Source organism: Syngnathoides biaculeatus, chromosome 4, assembly GCF_019802595.1.
Source record: "Syngnathoides biaculeatus isolate LvHL_M chromosome 4, ASM1980259v1, whole genome shotgun sequence".
Taxonomy (NCBI): domain Eukaryota; kingdom Metazoa; phylum Chordata; class Actinopteri; order Syngnathiformes; family Syngnathidae; genus Syngnathoides; species Syngnathoides biaculeatus.
In genome coordinates, this window is record NC_084643.1 from 31294297 (window position 1) to 31316860 (window position 22564).

A 22564-nucleotide genomic window follows, 5' to 3' on the forward strand; every position below is an offset into this window, starting at 1 on the left:
GGCAACGTAAACGTTCATTACATAAAGCAAATTAGCTCCGGCTGCCTCCATCACTGATTTGAGGGCTTTCATGTAGGGAGAATTTAGTGAGCCTGCGCTCTTTTGACTTGTGGCCCTTTTCACACACAATTATCTTCCTAACTGGAAACTGCAGCTGTCTCTAAGGAGGAATTTGTTGGCAAAGGGATGGCTAAAAGGCACATCTTGCATTTAAAAAAAAAAAAAAAAACTATCATTCATTCTTAATTAAGCCAGTTGAATTTCAGGGGATCGGCAACTTGGTGAAAAAAAACCCAAGTGTGACAAAGTTTCTTCTGAATGATTATTGCATTGGACCTCTATGATGTGTAGTGAGTAAATTGTGGACTGTAATAAAAAAAATACAAATAGTATTCAGAATGTGGTCGTGATTATCGTGGGGATGAATTGCCCTCAAATAACGAGTGAGACATGGCACGTTATTAAACAAACAGTGAACAGTATTTTGCAGTAACTGCAGTCCATCTCACTTTTGTCATTTACATTTTAATAAGCAGATGTAAACCCTTGCTTTCGCACATATTTACAAGCAAAAGTAATAAAACTTCCCAACACACACACATCCACACATATCTAGTACATAATGCTTACATATACATCCACAGTACAGTTCAGCTTTCCAGATGGCACGTCTACTCCGCAAACTGACGCCGAGTGTTTGTTTTTAAGAGTCAGCAAAAAATGTTTATTTGAAGTGCTGCTTTATTTTATTTCATTGAGGCATGCTGCCTCGCCAACATGTGGTACAACTGCACAATATATTGAGATCTAATATGTGATCAAGTATATCAAGAGGTCTGCGTTTTTAAAATTACCGTAATTCCCGGCCTAGAGAGCGCACATGGTTACAAGCCTCACCCAGTAGATTTGTAAAGGAAACACCATTTGGTACATACATACACGGCAGCTGTGCCCACATTGAAACAAGACAGTACAGAGTTTAACTAGCACGGCGCTACCGCTAGCCCTAACGCTAACAGGGCCGGTTAAAATAAAACTTACCGGTAAATATCACTGAGACACGCCAGCTAACACTAGCGCAGCACTAACAGGGCCGGTAAAATTCACTTCCTCGGCACAAATATTCCACCGGTCTCACGTTTACCTTTTCAGCTCGAGTGCACCCTTGCCGCCGTTAGAAAAAAAAAATGCACAAATTAGCCGCATCACCGGATAAACCGCAGGGTTGAAAGCGTGTGAAAAAAGTCGCGTGTTGTAGGCCAGAAATTACGGTACAATGGTTGAATTTCAGAAAGCTATTAACTGCGACGTACTTCAGCCACATGAGAAGGTCCTTTTTTTTTAAATTGCATTAGAGCGACATATGATGCACTCGAGTTCTCCACCACTCCAAACCACAATAACAAATATACAGTATGTATGATAATTAGACAGCACTGATACATGATTGGATCTCAATAAAATGTGTAAGTGTACCAGTGTGCCAAGATAAAAACAAGCGCATAGACTTATTAGTATTTGTATAAAAAGAAGATTCCTTCCCTGAATCCTTAGCACAAGGTACAATAACAACATAAGAAACGTAATGAGGACACATTGGCTTGTGAACAGGATTAAAACGCATATTTACAGAGACACTTCTTCAAGGTGCATCGTCGGTGTCAATTATTACACAAAATAAATGTTGGACAATATAGATAATGGAGTTATTACGATTTAAATGAAGCCTCTTGGCTGTGTGTCTTGTTGTCCTTGTGCTTGATGAAAAGGTGGAAGAAAAAAAAAAACATGGCTGGCCAGGACTTGTTGACATTTTCATGAATCCAAATGAAGCACTTAAGATGCGGATTTGATTGATAATAGTTCTTTAGAAACAAAAGGAGCGCAAAATGGAGGATGGACAGAAAAGTACAGGGGAGAGCATGTGGGAGACATCAACAACTGACAGGGATCGGTGTGGGGCGGAGGTGGGGGGCGTTACACAGCATTGGGAGAAATAAAAAGACTGAAATACAGACAGAGGAAAGATAAAGACAGGAAGGAGACAACAAAAGACACCACACCTCTTCCAAACTAATTTCAGTAAACCGGTTTATAGAGAAGCTCCCAGGAGGCCAGTCTACGTTTCAGCTCGGTCCACAACAGTTCTCTCTCCTTCTGGGCACCCTTCATGAAGCCTCGGTTCTCCTGGGCTCTGCGACTCAGGTAAGGCATGACCTCGTTCACTGGGCCGTAGGGGACGTACTTGTAGACGGGGAAGCCTGCTTGTCCTTGGGGTGCAGATAAAGACAAAATGTCAGATTCATTCTGTGTGGCGTTTTTCACTGGATTTCTTCCAATAAAGACTCAATTTTCTGTAAATGTAAATGAGCGTGTGCATTGTTGTCTGTCCCTGTGACTGGCAGGAGATCTGTCGAGGATGTCACCGCCTTCTTCCCCAAATCAGGTGGGGTGAGGCATAGAAGGCTAAAAGGCCACGTTCCCACGATTAGTGGTAGTTCTGGGCCAGCCGGGTATGTACATATACAAATGTCCTTGTTTTTTTTTAAATATCAATGCAGTCCACTCTTCTATATCAGATACAGTGAAGAAAATAAGTATTTGAACACCCTGCTATATTGCAAGTTCTCTCACTTAGAAATCATGAAGGCCTTTGAAATTTTTATGGTAGGCGCATGTCCACTGTGAGATAAACTAAAAAGAAAAATCCAGAAATCACAATGTATGATTTTTTTAATGATTTATTTGTGTGATACAGCTGCAAATAAGTATTTGAACACCTGAGAAAACCAATTTAATATTTGGTACAGTAGCCTTTGTTTGCGATTACAGAGGTCACACATTTCCTGTAGTTGTTCACCAGGTTTGCACACACTGCAGGAGGGATTTTGGCCCACTCCTCCACACAGATCTTCTCTACATCAGACAGGTTTCTGGGCAGTCGCTGAGAAACACAGAGTTTCAGCTCCCTCCAAAGATTTTCTATTGGATTTAGGTCTGAAGACTGGCTAGGCCAAGCCAGAACCTTGACATGCTTTTTACGGAGCTACTCCTTGGTTTTCCTGGCTGTGTGCTTCGGGTCATTGTCATGTTGAAAGACCCAGCCACGACCCATCTTCAATGCTCTGACTGAGGGAAAGAGGTTGTTACCCAAAATCTCACACTACATGGCCGCGGTCATCCTCTCCTTAATACAGTGCAGTCGTCCTGTCCCACGTGCAGAAAAACACCCCCAAGGCATGATGCTACCACCCTCCATGCTTCACAGTAGGGATGGTGTACTTGGGATGGAAGTCATCATTCGTCTTCCTCCAAACACAGGTAGTGGAATTATGACCAAAAAGTTCCATTTTGGTCTCATCTGACCACAAAACTCTCTCCCATGACTCCTCCGCATCATCCAAATGGTCATTGGCAAACTTAGGACGGGCCTTGACATGTGCTGGTTTAAGCAGGGGAAACTTCCGTGCCATGCATGATTTCAAACCATAAAGTCGTGTATTACCAACAGTCACCTTGGAAACGGTGGTCCCAGCTCTTTTCAGGTCATTGACCAAGAGCTGTCGTCTGATGTCTTGCATGGGGCTCCACCCCCGATTGAGATTGACCGCCATGTTTAGCTTCTTCCATTTTCTAATGATTGGTCCAACAGTGGACCTTTTTTCACCAAGCTGCTTGGCAATTTCTCCGTAGCCCTTTCCAGCGGTGTGGAGTTGTACAATTTTGTCTCTGGTGTCTTTCGACAGCTCTTTGGTCTTGGCCATGTTACAAGTTTGAGTCTTACTGATTGTATGGACAGGTGTCTTTATGCAGCTAACGACCTCACACAGGTGCATCTGATTCAGGATAATACATGGAGTGGAGGTGGACTTTTAAAGGCGGACTAAGAGATCTTTGAGGGTCAGAATTGTAGCTGATAGACAGGTGTTCAAATTCTTATTCGCAGCTATATCACACAAATAAATCATTAAAAAATCATATATTGTGATTTCTGGATTTTTCTTTTAGATTATATCTCTCACAGTGGACATCCACCTACCATGAAAATTTCAGACCCCTCCATGATTTCTAACTGGGAGAACTTGCAATATAGCAGGGTGTTCAAATACTTATTTTCTTCACTGTATAATAAAAGCTGTGAGTTTCAAAGCCTGGCCACCCTGGCTGTCTTGTGCCTTCAGAAGAGCACAAAAAAAACCCTTTCAAGTGTAGCAGACCCCTTCCTGCTGCCGCTGCTTCTGTGGTTGATTGACAAACAACAAGGCGAAAACCGACAGCGGCAGCTCACGGAGACAACTCGTCAGTGCCAGCGTGCCTCACTTAATATGTCACCGCATGGACTCATGGTCAGACAGTCAATTTTCACAAGGAAGAATTTGGCTTTAAACCATCCATCCCATTAAGGGTTCGCAGGGGAATGGAAGGTGAGCTGCGACTTCATGTGTGTGTTTTGCTCACCCAGTGGGAAGCTGATCTGATCACACATCCCCAGCAGCTGGCCAAAGAACACTTTGTTTTCCCTGGGCATCAGAGCCAGCTCGTTCATTCTGATAGCCAGATAGAAAATCAATTAAAAAAAGAAGGGCATTTATAAAGACTCACACGAGGATTGACTCGAAGTGAAAATGTACCTCTGTAATGTGTGTTTCACTGTGGTCTCATTATGGGACGCAACCATAACATTGGCGTTTCTGTTCAGAGCGATCTCATCCAGCACAAGATCCAAACACCTGTATATAAATACAAGCACATAGTTCAGTTATTGCCCTATTGACCTTTTTTTTTTTTTTTTTTTCAAACTTTGATAAGTGGTCCCACCTTTACTAAAAATCTTAATAGTTGCTGAGGTGACATTGGTATTGTTTTCCACCAAAAAGACTATTGTTGAAAGATCAAACTCCTACGCTTACCTGTGGTACATTGCGTTGGTGGTCTCGTAGTCAGGGTTGATGGGGTCCTCGTAGTCCAACTCCAAGGCCCTTTCCCGCTCCTGGTGCATGTAGGCCCCTCGCACCAGTTTGGCAGCAAAGTGCCAGCCCTCCCGTCGAGATAACTCAATATCCAACGTTATGCTGTCAAACGCGTCCTGTGTAACAAACACTGATGACCGAATCCTGGTCTCACAGCACCTTTACAACTATGTAATATTAAAACGTTCTGACCTTCAAGTAGCATTGGTAGGTGTTGAAGATGACAGGCTTGTCTTTGTTGTAGATCTTCTGCATATCCAGTGTTAGACTGCGAATAGCCGGCTGCATGTAGGTCTGTTCTGCATCCACCATCAAGCGGACGCCGTTTTTTACAGCGTGCTGCGATTTAAGAAAAAAAAAAAAAAAAAAAAGCAATAATAATCATCACTATTTGTTAGCACTATGTTTAACACACTAATATTTTGTCATCAGGCTCTCGGAGGTTACTTTTGCTAAAGTATCCATGCGCTGCAATATCCTCTTCATTTGTCCCTCCTCCTCTGCCGTGAAGTCTTTCAGCAAAGGCTCCAGTTCACCAAGCTGAACAAAAAAGCAACGAGACTATTAAGAGACTAATTTGCCCTAATGGACTAACTAAGACAAGGTAGTGTTTGAACTCCTTATCATTCGTGTACAAGGAAGTGTGATTTGGTTACACCTCTGCCAAGCACAAAGGCAGAGGGAATGGGTTTGGCCATTGGTTTTTCTGGATCATGCAAAAAAATGCACAACCATTTTCCACAAAAAATTTAGCCCTGCTGTGAATGTTGAAAACCTGACTAATCTATCAAAATAACAGACACCCTCAACCTAAAGGAGCTTGTAATTGCTACCTGCCAGGAAGCACTTAAAACTGAGGAGACCATACAGCAACAAAACACTTCCATCTACCATGTACACAATTATGATCCCATATTAGCATTTATAGGAGTTAAGTTATGCAGCACAAACAAACCACGTTCACATGAGACTCGTCAATGTTATTAGCTAGCATTGCCGCCTAAATAACATGCTAGCACAAAGTGATCCGCCATCACATATGGGCAAACAAATGTGCACACAAGCACTTTACACAAATGTTATGAACTCGTGAAACTCAGCTTCTGGGATTTGCTGTAAAACTGGTAATGCTGTACATGTTGGGCAATGCAGTACAGGCAAATTGTTAGGGCAAAGTAGACTACACAGAATATTAGTAGCTGGGATAATGAAGCTCAAAACAGCAATTTAAGCCCTAGTCCAGCACATTAACTGTCATGATCAAGGCTTGGCCTCTCCCCGGAGGGGCGTGGCCAGACCACCGCACTGGGCGGTGACACATGTCACCGGTCACAGCTAGTTCACATTCGGAGTGTAATTAGACGGGCATTTAAGTTGGAGTTTTTGTCACTGGCATCTGCCAGTTCGTTGCTTTGTGTTAGTGAGTTGCATTGCCAGCCTGTGGGACTCTCCGTTTCTACGTGTAAGTTAGAGTAACCCTAGTCACAGCGATTCTGTGCCCTTTTGCTTGATCCTGTCCTGTTGAGTTGTTAGTTTGCCCCATAGTGCATCCCGCCTAGCCTAGCATTTCTGGGCCTCTCCCTTGTTGGACTGCTACACCGTGTATGGCCCAATTTCCAGAATAAACCACATTCAACATTATACCTCTGCCTTGAAGTCCTGCATTTGGGTCCGCCCCAACATCAGAGGCTCTTGACATTAACTTAGCAAAACTTTGTGTAAGGGTGGTGACTGGACTATGGAAAAATGCAATATGTCTGAGTGAGCATCTAGATAAAGGTAGAAATACAGGGATGGTATTTTATTTACATTTGAGTCACTGAAACATAAATAGAAAATCCCAGGATGCCTATTCAAAATGTCTCATGTCAAGATTGAAGAAAGCCGCACCAGCCTACTAACCAATAGAATGAACTCCATAAATTGAAATATACCTCATCTCGACTCACCTGAACATTCGGGACCACAAGCACTTCCGCCATGTTTGCTCTGTCATTGAAGAGGCTCTCCCAGTCAAGGAGGTCACAGATTCTGCCAAAGTAGATTATCAGAAATATGGCCGCCATCCAGTTAATGTTGTCTTTTTCCTGAATTTATGGTACAGCTATGAGACGATTGTGACCCAATGCTTTTACCCAAGAAAGATAGGGTATGTCCCTCCACAAACATTTTTAGGGTGCAGAAGCTAAGCCAAAGATTAAATGGTCAAAAATATAAAAAAATAAATTAAATTGAATCGCAGTGGAACTATGTGTTTGTAATAGTTGTTGGTATTTCCGTAAGGTCCAAAAATGGTTTCACTTTTTTCATGCTATCTGATTGGTGAAGGAAGCTATAGTAAAGTTTATTCAGGACAATTTTTTTTGTGCCCACAATAAATATTTATAAAATTCTTTACAATGTTGATTGTAGCAATTGTACAATATTTAAATGACAGATTTAAGGACTGTCATTTTTAAAGCGCCCCTGACACCCTATTGTACAATTCTGATTACATTATAACATGTCGATTAACACTTTTATTTAAGTTGAGTTTATTATTGGAACCTGAATGTTTTATTTAACAAATTTGATGGTACATACATATACATGCACACAAAGTAGCGACATATACAGTATCATAAACATTCGGAGGAAGGATGATGAGATACATTGTGGTCTTTAACAAACAAATGGTTTTAAAAGGAAGAAGGTTTTTTGAGATTTTTGGTCATATAGAGTAAAATGTTTAATTTCTGAATTTAAAAATCTTTAAAGTAAAACTATTTGTAAATATACAGTGTACTGTATATTGCACCGGAAATACTACATCATCTTCACTGCTAAGTATTTATGTGTATGCTGTTGCAATTACGAACAGAACCAAGTCGTTCTGAATCTGCGCTACAAAATAGGAATCCCCATTTAGTTCTACAGCACAAAAAATGCAATTAAAGTGTAAACAAATGGGAGCTCTTTTTTTCATACTCACCCTGAGGTTTTCTCCATCCGTGCAGTCAGCACACTGAACAAGTCATCATTTGCACCCACACTATTGAAAAATTCCTTTAACGGGACACATTAACGTTATAAGAACAATACTTTCTCGACATAACTACCACTGAGTGTAGAACGAGCTCAAGTGACCTGCATCTGTTTAAGATCTAACGTTTGGTCGAAGACGTCAAGGCCATCTTTACCCTGCTTGGATGCCAGGAAGCTGAAAAATCGTCGCCATTTCACCAGGACCTCAGAAAACTGGAGCTTGAAGAAAAAAATGTACTAGGTCAGTACAAAGCTACAGCGGAAACAAGCGAATCTGAATCCTTTGACGCATTGATGTCTCCCGACTGAAACATCTCACCAGAAACTGAGGTCGTCCCAGGGCCGTCATTTTGATGGCAGTGAAGCCATCCATTGAACTCCCACCTATTGTGGAAGGTAACGAGAACTTATATTAGTACAATTTTAGTACAGTTCCTTTTTTCACAACTCCAGGGTGAATCTAGTGATGCTCAGTTGCAATATAATGTAATGTTTTAAATATACCGTAATTTCTGGCCTATAAGCCGGGACTTTTTTCACACGCTCTCAACCTTGCGGCTTATGCAGTGATGCGGCTAATTTGTGCATTTTTTTTTCTAAAGGAGGCACTCGAGCAGAAAACGTAAGAATGAGACCAGTAGAATATATGTGCCTTTTACCAATATGTTTTTTTTTTTTTTTAACGGCCCAATTAGCACTACGCTAACGTGTTGCTGCTGTGTTACTGCCACGGCTGTTTTCTTTTTTTACCGGTATGTTTTTTTTTTTTTTTAAGCAGCCCTGTTCATGCTACTGTGTTGTTGCTATATTAAGCTATGGTAAGGTATTAAAACTTTGAAAACTCTTCCTGTGTACCGTCTTTCTCTGTAAATATCTCGTTTCAATGCGGCTTATGTATGTACCAAATGTACTGGGTGAGGCTTATAAACAGGTGCGCTCTGTAGGCCGGGAATTACGGTACTGTACATAGTATAATAAGAATTTGCATTCCTGAGAACACATTTTAGTTTGAAATTAACTAGTAATTAATATACGCTGCTTTTTCACCAACAAAAGCAGGCATCCATTTAAGTACACATGAATAAATAAATAGATATTATCAACCTAATGACTTGATGGTCTACTGGAATGTCTAAAATGATTCAGAATGAATGATCAGTGACTTAAAAGATGCCCCAAAAACTTTCAATTTTGTGATTGGAGGCTTTTCCGAATTGTCGCTTAAAGCCAACGGCACTTCCTGATTGAGACACATACGGACCCCAGAAGCACATATAGAAAAGGAATGGATATTTTATTCATCCAGTGAGGAAAATGAAAGAGTAGAAAATGACCTTTAGCAAATTAGCTTATGTTTTTACATGACGAACCACTGATTATGTCTCAAAAAAAAAAATCACAACCTGAAATTGATTCAAATGAGACATATACAGGACTACTTGACAAGATATTTGACAACACACGAGGACTGCATTGCATTCTGGGACCAGCCGCAGTATGCACTACACGGTAAATTGGACAATTTATTCATTTGATGTTCATGATTTAAGTAACTTTTAATTGGTACAGAACTTCTCTTTGCTTACCAGATGCCTCGATACATTTAATGAATGTCTCCATATGTTGGTCGCATTTGCACTCATCTTCATAGAAATATGTTTGGGATCCACCAAACGTATTTTTGTAGTTCTTGCCTGTTGAGAACAACAAAGGTGCATGGCTTTAATTACTTCCAATCTCACAGATTTATAAAATTATATACAGTTGCACCATTTAATTGTTTGCACAAGAATGTTATCAAAAATCAATATCACAAAACAATATGGCTCAATTTTCAATGCTCCTGGTTATTATTTTATCGTATTTCTGTGGACATCTCTACTCATGCCCACTTCAACCTCTGAAAATAACAAAACAATAACCACAATTTAATGCATTTTGCGTACATTAAGCCTTTTCCTCTCCATAGGCACTCATCCAATGTTTTATAAATTGAAAATTCGATTTAGATGCAGAAGTCATTTGTTTCTATCAACTTGAATAATGAATCAGGATTTATAGTGCCGGTCCAAACCGTGACATCTTTTTGAGCAGATAAAAAGAAAACAGCTCACAAAATGTTGGAGACACAGAACATGCTTTTTTTAAGTGGAAATCATATGACAATCACTAACCAGTACTCGTACCGTAACCAGGAAAAGATAAAAGAAAATGAAGTGAGGCAACTAACCTTTCTCTTCACTGGACGCACTTGAGCTAAATGAGAAGAAACAAGAGTCAGTTAAGCACTTTTCCAAGTAGCATTTGAAGTGCTTTGTGTGTTTTATTTTGATTGCTTCATCACCTTATTTGTTCGCTAGGAGGACCCATTATAGAGATTCGGACGGAAAGGGCAAGGATTCAAGTATAGAATTTTTTTTTGTTGCATCATTGCATTGATTCCCTGGACCCCAATGACAAAAGGAGGTATGGCACATGCTGGTGGTCGGTACTTGTGTATTTGTGAAGGTGTGATCAACGTGAGGTACTTTGTTTATTCAGTCGCTCTGCCAGCCCACCCTGTAGCTGAGGCCTATTTGAAGCAAGTCAAGGTGGACGACGTCAGAGTTGTGACCCGCACTCATTATTTGTCACCTGTCGTCTTATCACAGTCAATCTTCAAACTCTTGCATCAGTGCAAGCTCTCTATTGATATTGAAGGAGCTAATCCAAAGTATTTGAGGTCAGGTGTGTGTAGACTTTTGACATCAACGCCCCAGTTCCAATTAATTTCTCTTTTCGATGTGCTTGACATATATCAACTAGCACTGTGTTCACATTTTCTAAACACTGGAAACAGACTTCATGTAAACTACAACAGCATCAGACAGAAAAGCAAAATCCTTCTAGCCATGTTCTAAATGTATTTTCACCAAGGAGGCGGGTATCCTAGACCCTATCCCGGCTAACTGGGGTCAGGAGGCAGGGTACACCCTGAACTGGTTCTCAGCCAATCACAGGGCACATGGACACAACAACAAACAACCACTCGCACTCACACCTACAAAATACAAGCAATTTAGAGTCTTCAATTAACCTATTGTGCATGTTTTTAGGGTGTGGGAGGAAACCGGGGAACCCGAAGAAAACCCACATAGGCACAGGGAGAATATGCAAACTCCACACAGGCAGGGCCAGGATTTGAACTTCAGGTCCTCAGAATTGTGAGGCAGGTGTGCTAAACAGCCATCCATTGTACATAAAATTAAAATCCATTGAGTAAGACTGGACTGAATCTTTCTGAGTAATTGCCACATGACATTCACAGGGTGCTGTAGAGAATGATTTTCCTTTTTTAATGATGGAAACACCTCTAATTTACCATAATTAGACCACAATGAATTGCTTATCTTTTCATTGTAATCAAGATTTACATGAGTGTTTTTATCTATGCAAATGTGTAAAATACATCACTGACTTATTTTGATGACATCAAGCAGGCATTGAAGGAGTACTATCCTGTCTATGCATTTCTACAAGTCATCTTGGTGTTTTGTTTGTTTTTATGATACCCTTATCCATATCCTAAATCATTGACTTGGAAGCCTTCTATTTTGACCTTCGTTAAACTAAACGTTAGAAATAGAAAAGGTCAGTGTTATTATGAGAATTAACATGGCAAGGCCATCCGTCTTGTTGATTATCAATGGAATTAGGAAAAAAAAAACATTCACTTAGTTCAAAGTCTTCATGCTTGGTGTTTGACACGCTCCAAATAGAGTGAGTGTCCTTGCACTTGCTGCTGCCGTCTGGACAGTCCATTCACGTGCTTTTGTATGAGGTCACATTAGCTGCATGCTCCTCATGTGACAAAATTCTTCACAAGTGAGACATTCTCTTCACTAGCCAATCAGGAGGGATATATTTGCTGCATGTTTTTAACATCAAACAGGGATGAAATACTATTAAAAGTTTGCCATTTAGAATATTGCAGGGTACCTAGAAAAAAAAAACAACCATTCACACCTCGCGGCAATTTAGAGTCGCAAATAATGTTGCATGCTTTACGGATGTGCGAGGAAACTGGAGTGCCCGGAGAAAAGCCACACAGGCACCGGGAGAACATGCAAACTCCACATAGGCGGGGTCGGGATTTAATCCACGTCCTCAGAACTGTGAGGCAGATCCTCTAAACCAGTTGGCCCACCGTGCAGGCACTTTTTGTCTCCCTGTACAATATGATTGTTGCTAAAACAAGCTATTTTGTGAGTAACACCCAGATTTTAGGAGAAATACAGAAGTAAAGCTTTCTTACTACGCTGGTGTCTGTTCATCCTCCTCCTGGTTGATGTCCTCTTCCACACTGTAATCCAGCACCGAGCCCACACCAAAGGCCAGATTCTTCTGAATGAGCGGCCTGATGGTCTTGTGATCCTCGCCGGCCACAAACTGCCCGTAAAACGTCATCTTCATCAGCTGATCAAAGGCTTTCTGCCCCAACACCTTCTTACCGATGTCCATGATCTGAGCAGGGAGAGAAAAGGTGATGTAACCTGATTGCGTTCATGAATCTTTCAAACGCAGTCAGTTCGGTGAGCTGGAAAGAACGACGGCACGTTGTGCATTTTTTCACGCAGGTTCACAGTTTATTGAATATTCTAACGTTCCGGGTGGCTGTGACACCTCATCAGGAGTATTTGACAACACTTAGATGATGGAAGACACCACGTGGCTCATGTCAATCATGACATCCCTACAGTGGCTGGTTCTGTCTCGGCAAGTTTTGAAAGGAACCTTTTATATTAATAAGACTGGCTGTGCAAAACTTTTAAAGCAGCGACACACGTTGTCATTGTGAAGGGAAGCTTCTTTGCAAGTCTCAAGGTAGAAATTCCTCTGAAACAGGGAAACATAAAGTGAAAGATGATGAGCACTCAAGGGGAACTTTTTTTTTAAATCCATATAATTATTAAGTACAGTATGTCTCATGAATGCAAAATAATACTGCCTGCAAATGAATACCTTTCAGGTCATAGATTTCTGGGGAAGTTGACAGCTTCCAAGTGACCCTTGTGCAGAATGGAAGGTATCACCTCTGAAACCTGTCGCAATTTATTCACTTCCATCCATCCATTTTCCATCCGCCTCTCTGACGTGCTGGCGCCTATTCCAGCCAAGTCTGGGCAAGAAGGAACTGGTGGAACCAGCCGATCACATGTCGACAGACAAACAAACAAAACAAAAAAACATTTGCACCTACATGCAATTTAGAGTCCTTATTTTTGGAATGTGAGAGGTAACCAGAGTACTCGAAGAATGGCGAGTACATGCAAAATCCACACAGGCGGTGCCGAATTTGAACCCAAGTCCTCAGAGCTGTAAGGTAGATGTACAAACCAGACATCCGCCATCATTTGTATCGAATAAATACATCATATAGATGACCACAACATTTGAGAGTGGAGAAAATGCCTTATTTTCTCACAATTTTGAAGCTTCATTTTATATAATTAGCATTTTTGTAAATCAGCGCTCTTCTTTGTGGTGTGTGAAATTTTTAGAAAATTATATTTTACAGGGACTTCAACCCACTCCTTAGAATACTTGTCAGGAATTTCAGGCACTTCCTCCAGACACAACTGGTGAGACAAGCAAGCTCGCACATGACTTTTCAGCTCTGCTCATAAATTTTCAGTAGGGCCTGAGATGAAGACTTTGTGATGGGCACTCCAAAACTTTTACTTTTGCTCATTACTATGTAACCAGTTTGGCAGTATGGTTTGGGAAAAGTGTCTTCTTGGAAGATCCATTTGCACACAAGCTTCAACTTTAGATATTTCTTTTGGAGAACAGGCTACTTCCTGGAAGAGTGGCCTTTAAACCCATGTCGGCATGGAAGTCATTTCACTGTGGATAACTACACTATCCACTTACAGACAGCATCTTTGCAAGTAATTTTGCTTTTGTCTTTGGGTTGATGTGCACATTTCATACCAAAGCACATTTATCTTTGGGACAAAGAACTTGTTTCCTTTCTGAGTAGTATCATGGCTGTACAATTACATGATGTTTCTGGTTGCATATAACTGGACACATGAACGTGGTGCCTTCAGCCCTAAGGAAATTGCACCCAAGGATGAACCACACTCGTGCAAATCCACAGTTTACTTCCTCATATCTTGGGTGAAGCCTTTTGACTTTCCCACCATCTGTGTTCCCATACACGCTCCAATGTTTCTTTGAATACATCTACAGAAGTTTCTCTACTTAATTCAAATGTTGCCAATAGAGCTATCAGACTCTTCCGAAAACACGACATCATCTGGGTTTTCAAAGAATGCTTAAAGATATAATGCCCTGCGATTGGCTGGCAAACAGTTCAGGGTGTACACTGCCTCCTGCCCGTTGACAGCTGGGATAGGCTCTAGCATTCCTGCGACCTTTGTGAGGATAAGCAGCTAAGAAAATGGATGGGTGGAGGCTTAAAGGACCTAATAGTCTCGCTGTATTCAAACTTCTGACTTTAACCAAAATTAACGAGAAATTGTCTGAAAAAAAAAACACCCTTATGCCATTATTATGACATTCAACAACATGCCTAGAAAGAGTACCACAGATGCATTACTTGCCTTGAGGATGCTCGTGGAAAAGTACAGAGAAGGTCAGAAGGAGCTACATTGTGTCTTTGTAGACCTAGAGAAAGCCAATGACAGAGTACCAAGAGACAACTGTAGTACTGCAGGTGCAAGTTCGGTGCGGCGGAGAAATATGTTAGAGTAGTACAGAACATGTATGAGGACAGCAGAACAGTGGTGAGGTGTGCCTTAGGTGTGACGGAGGAATTTAAGGTGGAGGTGGGACTGTATCAGGAATCAGCTCTGAGCCCCTTCCTATTCGCTGTGGTAATGGATAGGCTGACAGATGAGGTTTGACTGGAATCCCCTTAGACCATGATGTTTGCAGATGATATTGTGATATGCAGTCAAAGCAGGAAGCAGGTGGAGGAACAATTAGAAAGATGGAGGCACGCACTGGAAAGGAGAGGAATGAAGATGAGCTGAAGTAAAACAGAATTTATGTGCATTAATGTGAGGGACGTAGGAGGCAGAGTGAAGCTCCAGGGAGAAGAGATGGCGAGGGTGGACGACTTCAAATACTTGGGGTCAACAATACAGAGCAATGGAGAGTGTGGTAAGGAAGTGAAGAAACGTTCCAAGCGGGATGGAACAGTTAGTGGAAGGTGTCTGGTGTTCTATGTGACAGAAGAGTCTCCACTAGGATGAAGGGAAAAGTTTATAAAACAGCGGTGAGGGCCATGATGTACGGATGAGAGATGGTGGCACTGAAGAAACAACAGGAAGCAGAACTGGAGGTGGCAGAAATGAAGATCCTGAGGTTCTCGCTTGGAGTGAGCAGGTTGGATAGGATTGGAAATGAGCTCATTAGAGGGACAGCCAAAGTTGGTTGTTTTGGAGACAAGGTTCAAGAGAACAGACTTCCATGGTTTGGACATGTCCAGAGGCGAGAAAGTGAGTATATTGGTAAAAGGGTGCTGAGGATGGAGCTGCCAGGCAAATGAGAGAGAGGGAGACCAAAGAAAAAGTTGATGGATGTGGTGTTAGTAAGGAAGATGCACGAGATGGGCTTAGATGGAAAAAGATGACACGCTGTGGCGACCCCAAATCGGGAAAAGCCGAAAGGAAAAGGAGAAGAACAACAACAAAATAAATTAATTTAGTAATCCTAATTGACCTAAAACTGGAAATGATTAGTCTCTTTTTGTCTCAAACAGTGAGAACAAAAACTGTATGTCATTTTATATACTATTCATCAACTTATAGTTTCAACTGTACGTTATGTTCTTTGAAGATGAAATGATGTGAGTGTTAATGGTTTGTTGTCTATATAAGCCCTGCAAATAGCTTATTTAGAACTGGCGACCAGTCCAGGGTGTACCACGCCTGTTTCAAAATGAGCTGGGATAGGCTTCAACTCACCCGTGAGGACAAGCGTGATATAAAATGTGTGGCTGTAGGAGATGCTAATGTTCTTCATGACGTGTGTCTAGGTGCCCTTAAAATAACATACATGCGCAATAAAGCCGGACGATCCGTTTACTTTGTACAGTTAATTCTACTCGAGGTATATTAGTACTAATATTGTATTAAGCAGCAAGGACAAAGGTGTGCAGCTTCTGTTGTGTTGCTCCCATAAAATGTTACCTCTACCACAGAAAGGTACCAAAATAAACCACAAAAGAAAAAGCGGAGCTATGTCGACACCTTGCATGACATAACTCACATTCCTCCTCCAGGCATATTTTTGTAGTTAATGTTCAACGTTTCTAGGTTCTACTGTATCGAAAACAGATCAACGGAGGAACCCGTGAATGAAATCAAACTGATGTTGTGCTGTGCGCAGTCATCTTGTATAAAATTGACGAGAAGTTGACGTCAAATGAAGGCAACACTGGCTACAGGGACGCTTGCCTGGAAAAACAAGTCGTAATTTGAGAGGTGGGGAGTTAAACGCGAGCACGCAACTGGAGTTGTTTTGCTCATTTCGTGTCTGAAAAGAAATCGTGAGGGTAAATTAGATAATCTTGTTTAACTGTGTCTGCGGAACTGTTACATCATCGATGATGTATTTGTCTGGTATCTTAACTGCTTACATACTGTACAATTATTGGACTGTACATTAGGTACAACTTGTAGTCTGAGCCTATACACAAGCTGGATTAAGCATGCTGCAAGTGTCTAGTGATAAAGGCTAGTTTGGGTTGAATTTGACAATATCACTATACAATGTTGAATTGAATCATAATGAGAGCTGTTTCTAGGTTGGGATTAGGATTTTATTCTTAATGTTTTCCCAGCAGTTTGTGAAGTAGCCAATTGTTAGAAACACCTCATACGTGATATAGGGATTCACTAATTCCATTTTTATTCAGAAATGGTAGCGTACAAGCATTGATATTTGACTACTCTTCGATACAAAGTACCGATACTTGGCATATAACATTCGATCTCACAATTGTGAATAACTTATTGAACACGAAATGTGATGTAATTGTACTTTGAATTATCAGATGACATGGCTCCTACACCTCCTCTAGGGAAAATATGAGTCGCTTCTGTTATGGATGCCGTGGCACCCTGTGGGCAGTGTGCTGCATGCATGCAGATGACGTAGATTTGATGAAAAGACATAAAGAACACTGTCGTGGCTAACCTACAGTGATATATGTTCTTTCTTGTATAGTGGGAGTAATATATGCTAGTGAGAATGATTATCTCATCCCTGTATGCGTTGCTCCATCATTTGTGTCCAACTCTGTTATTTAAAGGTTCATACCCCCACACCTGTGCTAATTTGTTAGCCCATTTATGATGCTTTGCATTTTGCTAGCTTTAAGATAGCTGGCTTTTGCCAGAACCTAGGTTTTCTTAAATATGCAGAACACAATTCTTTTTACTTTGTGTTCAATTTACAGTAAACATCAACAGTGCCAACTAAAAGCTTGCAGCAAGCACACATTGGCTCTTTTTTTGAAGAAATCTTTATTTGCCAAACTGTACACTGCACACTTATAGAGGGCAAAATAGTTCCTTCGTATGTGGTCGCAGTTGCATTTCAGTCGCTTTTTTCCATGAGCGCCAGGTAGACTCCCTGACTTGACCCCAAATCCAATTTTTGCTTCCAAGCTTGCTTTGTTGTATCATTTTTGACATCAGAACCGCCAATAACCCTTCACGGCCACACCCAGAGATGTCAAAGCAATTTTACCAGTGCCAGTGCAAGATGCAGTATCGGCACCAATACCGATACTGGCATCTGTACATCACTAACATGTTGCTCATTGTGAAAGTACACTCATCTGTTACCCTACAGTTGTACAGTATGTTTTTGTGTATAGCATCTACGATAAAGGATTAGTAAAAACAATACTGTAGTTGTTTAATCATTTTAAGTGAACGTTCTTATTGTAATTCATGTGAATGTTCTAATGGGACTTCCTGTCTCAGAACCAAGTAGTTCTGTATAGTATTGGTAGCATGATCATATCGTGTACTGTGTAATCATATTTGGTTTTATGGTGCCTGTAATTTTAAGTTGGCATAAACGGTGACACTACTTTGGGGGAGCACGTGGTCCAAATTGAAGGCCCGTGTGAAACGTGGTTACCTCTTGATTCTTATCAACCAGGAAGTCGTAGGAGCACATCTTGAGAACCAGCAGGCTTCGAAGTAGCTCCAACGAGTCCTTGCTTTTGTAAGCCTCTCTGCTCTGCTCGAAGTCCACGGACATCCCACAGTTGCCCCGTCCCGAAATAGCAGAACGTTCTTCTGAGTCAACATGTCGACTTCCGACGTCGACCTGCGTGTGCTGGGCTCGGCTCGCCGGTTTGGTACCGACGGATATCCGCGGTCTCCGGCCGCTGAGTAGCCGCCGGAGGGGCGCCTCGGCCCGGGCTCGCGTGACAGATGAAGCCGGCAACATGTGAGTCCAGTACTGGTTCGAGCTACCTATGAAGCTCCAGCGGAAAGGCACGCTGGACCCTTCACTCGGGTAGGGGGGAGTGTCTGCGTGACACATACCCTCTTTGTTTTTGAATTTTGTTCTAGAAATGACACGCCCATCCACTTATTGTGTAACTTCAACTTTCATACACAGAAGTAGTTAGTGTAGCCAGAAATTGTACTCAAGTGAGAGTATAAGAACACATTAACATGAGTCATGTCAAAGTAAAAAGTCCTACTCCAAATAATTGAGTACCACAAGTGAAATGAGTGAAATAAGTACGACAGTACTGTGAAACTACTGTGGCAAAGACAATTTATTAAAAAAAAAAAAAAAAAAAAGTTACTTAACTACTGTAAATGTAACTGAGTAATATACTGTGTTACTACCCACCTTTGCTCATGGAATCCATCTCAAAGTAACAAATATAATAAATAAAAATGGTAAAAATCACACAGTAATAAAAATAGTGTTTCTTCTTTTAAAAAGGAGCAAAGTATGTTGCATTAAAACTGCTGTGATGAGTAAAATGTATTCCTAAGTTACTTAATTGTAACAGAGTAATGTAGTGTCTGACTACAGGTATCAGGCCATGTAAAACATCATTTATCTAAAATACACAAAAGTATAGTGACACTCTATACTTAATTACAATTATTAATATTTCTTGCCTCAAAGTCAGAGTCTCAAAGAGTCCAGTTCACCTGCAACCCAAATGTGGACAAGATAAGGTATGGAAATGGATGGATGAATATTGTTTTTCCAGTGGTTGGGAGACTTCCTCATTGAATGTTTTGAACTCTTGTTTCCATTCCAGTGTTGTATGGAGCAGAGTAATACTGCCTGTAGAACTTTGCCGTAGCATAGATCTGCGTGGCTGACGTGAAGATGTCATGTTGTACTTCTTTAGAACTTCTTTAGACAGCAAACTGGTTGACTAGTAGCTGATCACACCACATCCATATCACAAGATGACAAGGCAAGAAGCGTGCCTCAGAGTGTTGCGCAAAACCGCCCGAGATATCGAGCCATCGATCGAATGCATTCATCGGCCGTCCGTCGATGTAGAGGACTACAGGCATGGCCTCTCGGCGATCCATCGTACCGCCGTAACCGACAGGATCACCGGCTACAAACCCAACATCTACCTGCCTCCAGTAGCCAAATCCGAAAGACAACTCCCTCGGCCCGTGAGATCGATGCTATCGCAACTCCATTCGCGGTGGTGTCACAAGCTCAACAACAACATCGTCAATAAATGCCCATTGAGTAACATCTCCCCCCATGATATGCATCATCTTTTCAAATGTGCTCAAAAACCGACCACAGTGACGGTGGAATACCTGTGGAGCGCCTCGACCAATGTGGCTCACTTTCTGGACCTTGATACGGAATAACGACCGTCGTACTTGGCTACAACAACAACTAGCAACAACGTTGCCTCAATATAATTCTTCTTCTTCGTGATAAACCTGATTATCATGTACATAATTGTGCAGAGAGTTATTAAGTTAACAACAGATTTCACCCCCTGGCTCAAGTAAAATAGTTTTATGTTTGCATATTTTTATGATGTGCAAATGTTCAGTCTTCCTATTTGAAAAATAAAAGATAGCAACGTGCTTGCTAGTTCTCCCCTTGTATCTCTGCTTCTCAGTCACCCAAATCTTGCTAATCCACAAAGGTCAGATTGTTTACGTGTTTCCAACTGAATTATTCCAAAGTCAAACGAAAGCAATTGGTCATGACAGCTCTTTCCACAGATGTTGAATAGCATTTGAGTCAAAGCTCATAAAAGGCTACTTCAGATGCCATGGAAGACAACGTTTTTGTTCTGAGCAATTCCTTGCTGTTTTTAGCTGCGTATTTTGGGTTAGGGTTTTTTTCTGTCATTGGTCATCATATTATATTCCCAACTTCCTTGAGATTTTCTCTGTACCCTTCACAGATTCAAAACACGCTGTGCCGGATGTACCAAACAAGCCCCAGAACATCAGCGAGGGTCCTCAGTGTTTCGTATTACTTTGTGTTTTTAATGAATCAATCGATGTTTAATGGCAAGTCCCATCAGCTCTACTGCATGTTTACAGACTGTTAAATGAAGCATACAAAGAGAAGAACACCCTAAGATCTTCTGCGACTGCTTGACTGAATTCGGCACAGGGTGCCTGAGCAGGGTACAATGACATCTCAAGACTATCAAAGCATTCTTGGGCAAAATTGTGCCACCCCGTGTCAGAAAGTTCGCTCTTAACCAGAAGTCATGGCTGCCTTAACAGGGTCATGATCCGACACAACAAGTATGCTAAAAAATTGGCAAGAATTGCAAAAAACAAAAAACATAAACCGCTGATATTCACAGTTTGCCACCGGCTCATTCAACTATTCACAGATTTTGTTTTTCAATTTTTACTATTTTTTGAGGCGTGGGGGGGAGGCCTGATTTTTTTTAATTACCTTATTGGTGGGTTTTTCCTTTTTATTTCACAAGTTTATGAAGTAAAAAAAATGTTTTACATTTTGGTTTCATTGTAACTATAATGGGTAGCAACTGTTTAAAATTTGGGCAGCAAATGGAATGAGTTGGCCTCACAGTTCTGAGGTCCCGGGTTCGATCCCGGCCTCGCCTGTGTGGAGTTTGGATGTTTTCCACGTGCCTGTGTGGGTTTTTGTCCGGGCACTCCGGTTTCCTCCCACATCCCCAAAACATACAACATCAATTGGACACTCTAAATTGCCCCTAGGTGTGATTGTGAGTGTGGATGTTTGTCTCCATGTGCCCTGCGATTGGCTGGCAAGCAGTTCAGGGTCTACCCCGCCTCCTGCCCATTGACAGCTGGGATAGGCTCCAGCAGTCCCCACGACATTTGTGAGGATATGGATGGATGGGAAAAAAAGGAAATGTTATGTAGTATTGATGCATTTTTTCTTGTATCTTTTGTATCATTCTTCTAAAAAAAAAATTATATGGCTTTGTATTGTTTGTTGAATCCGACTTATTGTAGTTGTATGTCTATTAAACGATATTTAACGAAAATGTTGAAGATTTTAATTTCTACCTAATTAAGCATTACATGAAAACATTATGCTTTGCTACGGCTTCATTGACACACATTTAAAAATCCATCAGGGAGCTATATCTTGTTTTCAGTTATTTTGAGGGGGATCATTACCTCTGCCAAGGAGGGTAATGTTGTGTTTGTTAGGCATTAAGTTCGTGAAACATAATGGCCTTGATTTCATGCTGGAGTGTTGATGGTGCAGTCAAAATTGGCCAATGAACCCACAAGTGTGATCACATAATAATTCTGAAATTGTCAACAACAAAAAAAAAGTTAGACATACTACACAAATACATTATAGTACTTCAGTGAATCAAACAACCGATTATCCAATAGTGAATGATTGCCAAATGGGTATTGGATGTTGTTTATAACATCACCTCTAAAGGACTCGATGTCACTAAATATTACAAAATATTGGAACTGCAAGGTCAATTCCTTTGTTTTTGTTCGGAAGACATTTGGGTTTCAGATCAACTGATGGGACTGACTGGCGGCTCCGGCACTCCCGCGACCCTTGTGAAGACGCGGTTTGGAAAATGGAAGGATGGATCAACAGATGAATGAAACACCAATGTTTTGAATTCCATCTTTTATTCAAAGTATTGCCCCACTTCCTCTAACTAATCTAAAACTACTACTACCGTTAGAGGTGGTACTTGGGAGTAAAAAGTTTGAGAACCACTACTGCAGTGTCATCAGAAGAGGGGGCTATTGTCTAGCCCCAAGAACGACCCTCATTGAGCGGCATTTCATTCAAGGTGCACACAACTGCATTTGAAAGTGATGAACACCAGCACCCAGTTTACTGGAAACGACAAAAAATGTTCGGTTTCATTACTGCACATGATGAATCTTGGACATGTCGCGCTATCACATAGGTCAGGTAGTATCTTCCATTACATACGCAGCTTGAGCTTTTTTTTTTTTATTTTTATTTTGATGTGCTGCAGTTTTTCGTCCATAGGTTGGAGGGCAGACCCCGTGGCGCTTTCTCTATGTAAATTT

The 22564-nt window shown here is 41.2% G+C and overlaps 1 protein-coding gene and 1 long non-coding RNA gene across 3 annotated transcripts in view; one reads left to right on the forward strand and one right to left on the reverse strand.

Annotated features, from left to right (window-relative positions):
* Positions 1-20429, forward strand: part of LOC133499751 (uncharacterized) — a 46243-nt gene extending 25814 nt beyond the window's left edge. The window contains exon 4 of one of the 2 annotated variants that reach the window (XR_009794726.1): positions 19405-20429. This is a non-coding gene — a long non-coding RNA (uncharacterized LOC133499751). The remainder of the gene's footprint in view (positions 1-19404) is intronic. The other variant, XR_009794725.1, reaches the window with a different exon arrangement.
* Positions 494-19097, reverse strand: prodhb (proline dehydrogenase (oxidase) 1b). The gene is made up of 14 exons (XM_061818061.1): positions 18159-19097; positions 12289-12497; positions 10225-10250; positions 9581-9688; positions 8314-8378; positions 8097-8213; positions 7942-8015; positions 6920-7001; positions 5418-5510; positions 5163-5309; positions 4911-5086; positions 4632-4730; positions 4459-4547; positions 494-2270 (listed from the first exon to the last, which is right to left on the reverse strand). The coding sequence occupies exons 1-14, from the start codon at positions 18567-18569 to the stop codon at positions 2080-2082; spliced, it is 1887 nt and encodes a 628-aa protein (XP_061674045.1). The 5' UTR covers positions 18570-19097; the 3' UTR covers positions 494-2079.
* Positions 20430-22564: the final 2135 nt, after the last annotated feature.

Excerpts from the sequence above, each read along its gene's own strand:
- prodhb (XM_061818061.1), bottom strand. The coding sequence starts at position 18,569 with ATGTGTCACGCAGACACTCCCCCCTACCCGAGTGAAGGGTCCAGCGTG. Across the intron at positions 8,379-9,580 it reads TAAATGTATCGAGGCATCTG|GTGGGAGTTCAATGGATGGC; the intron begins GTAAGCAAAGAG and ends CTTCCACAATAG. Across the intron at positions 5,310-5,417 it reads GCATGGATACTTTAGCAAAA|CACGCTGTAAAAAACGGCGT; the intron begins GTAACCTCCGAG and ends CTTAAATCGCAG.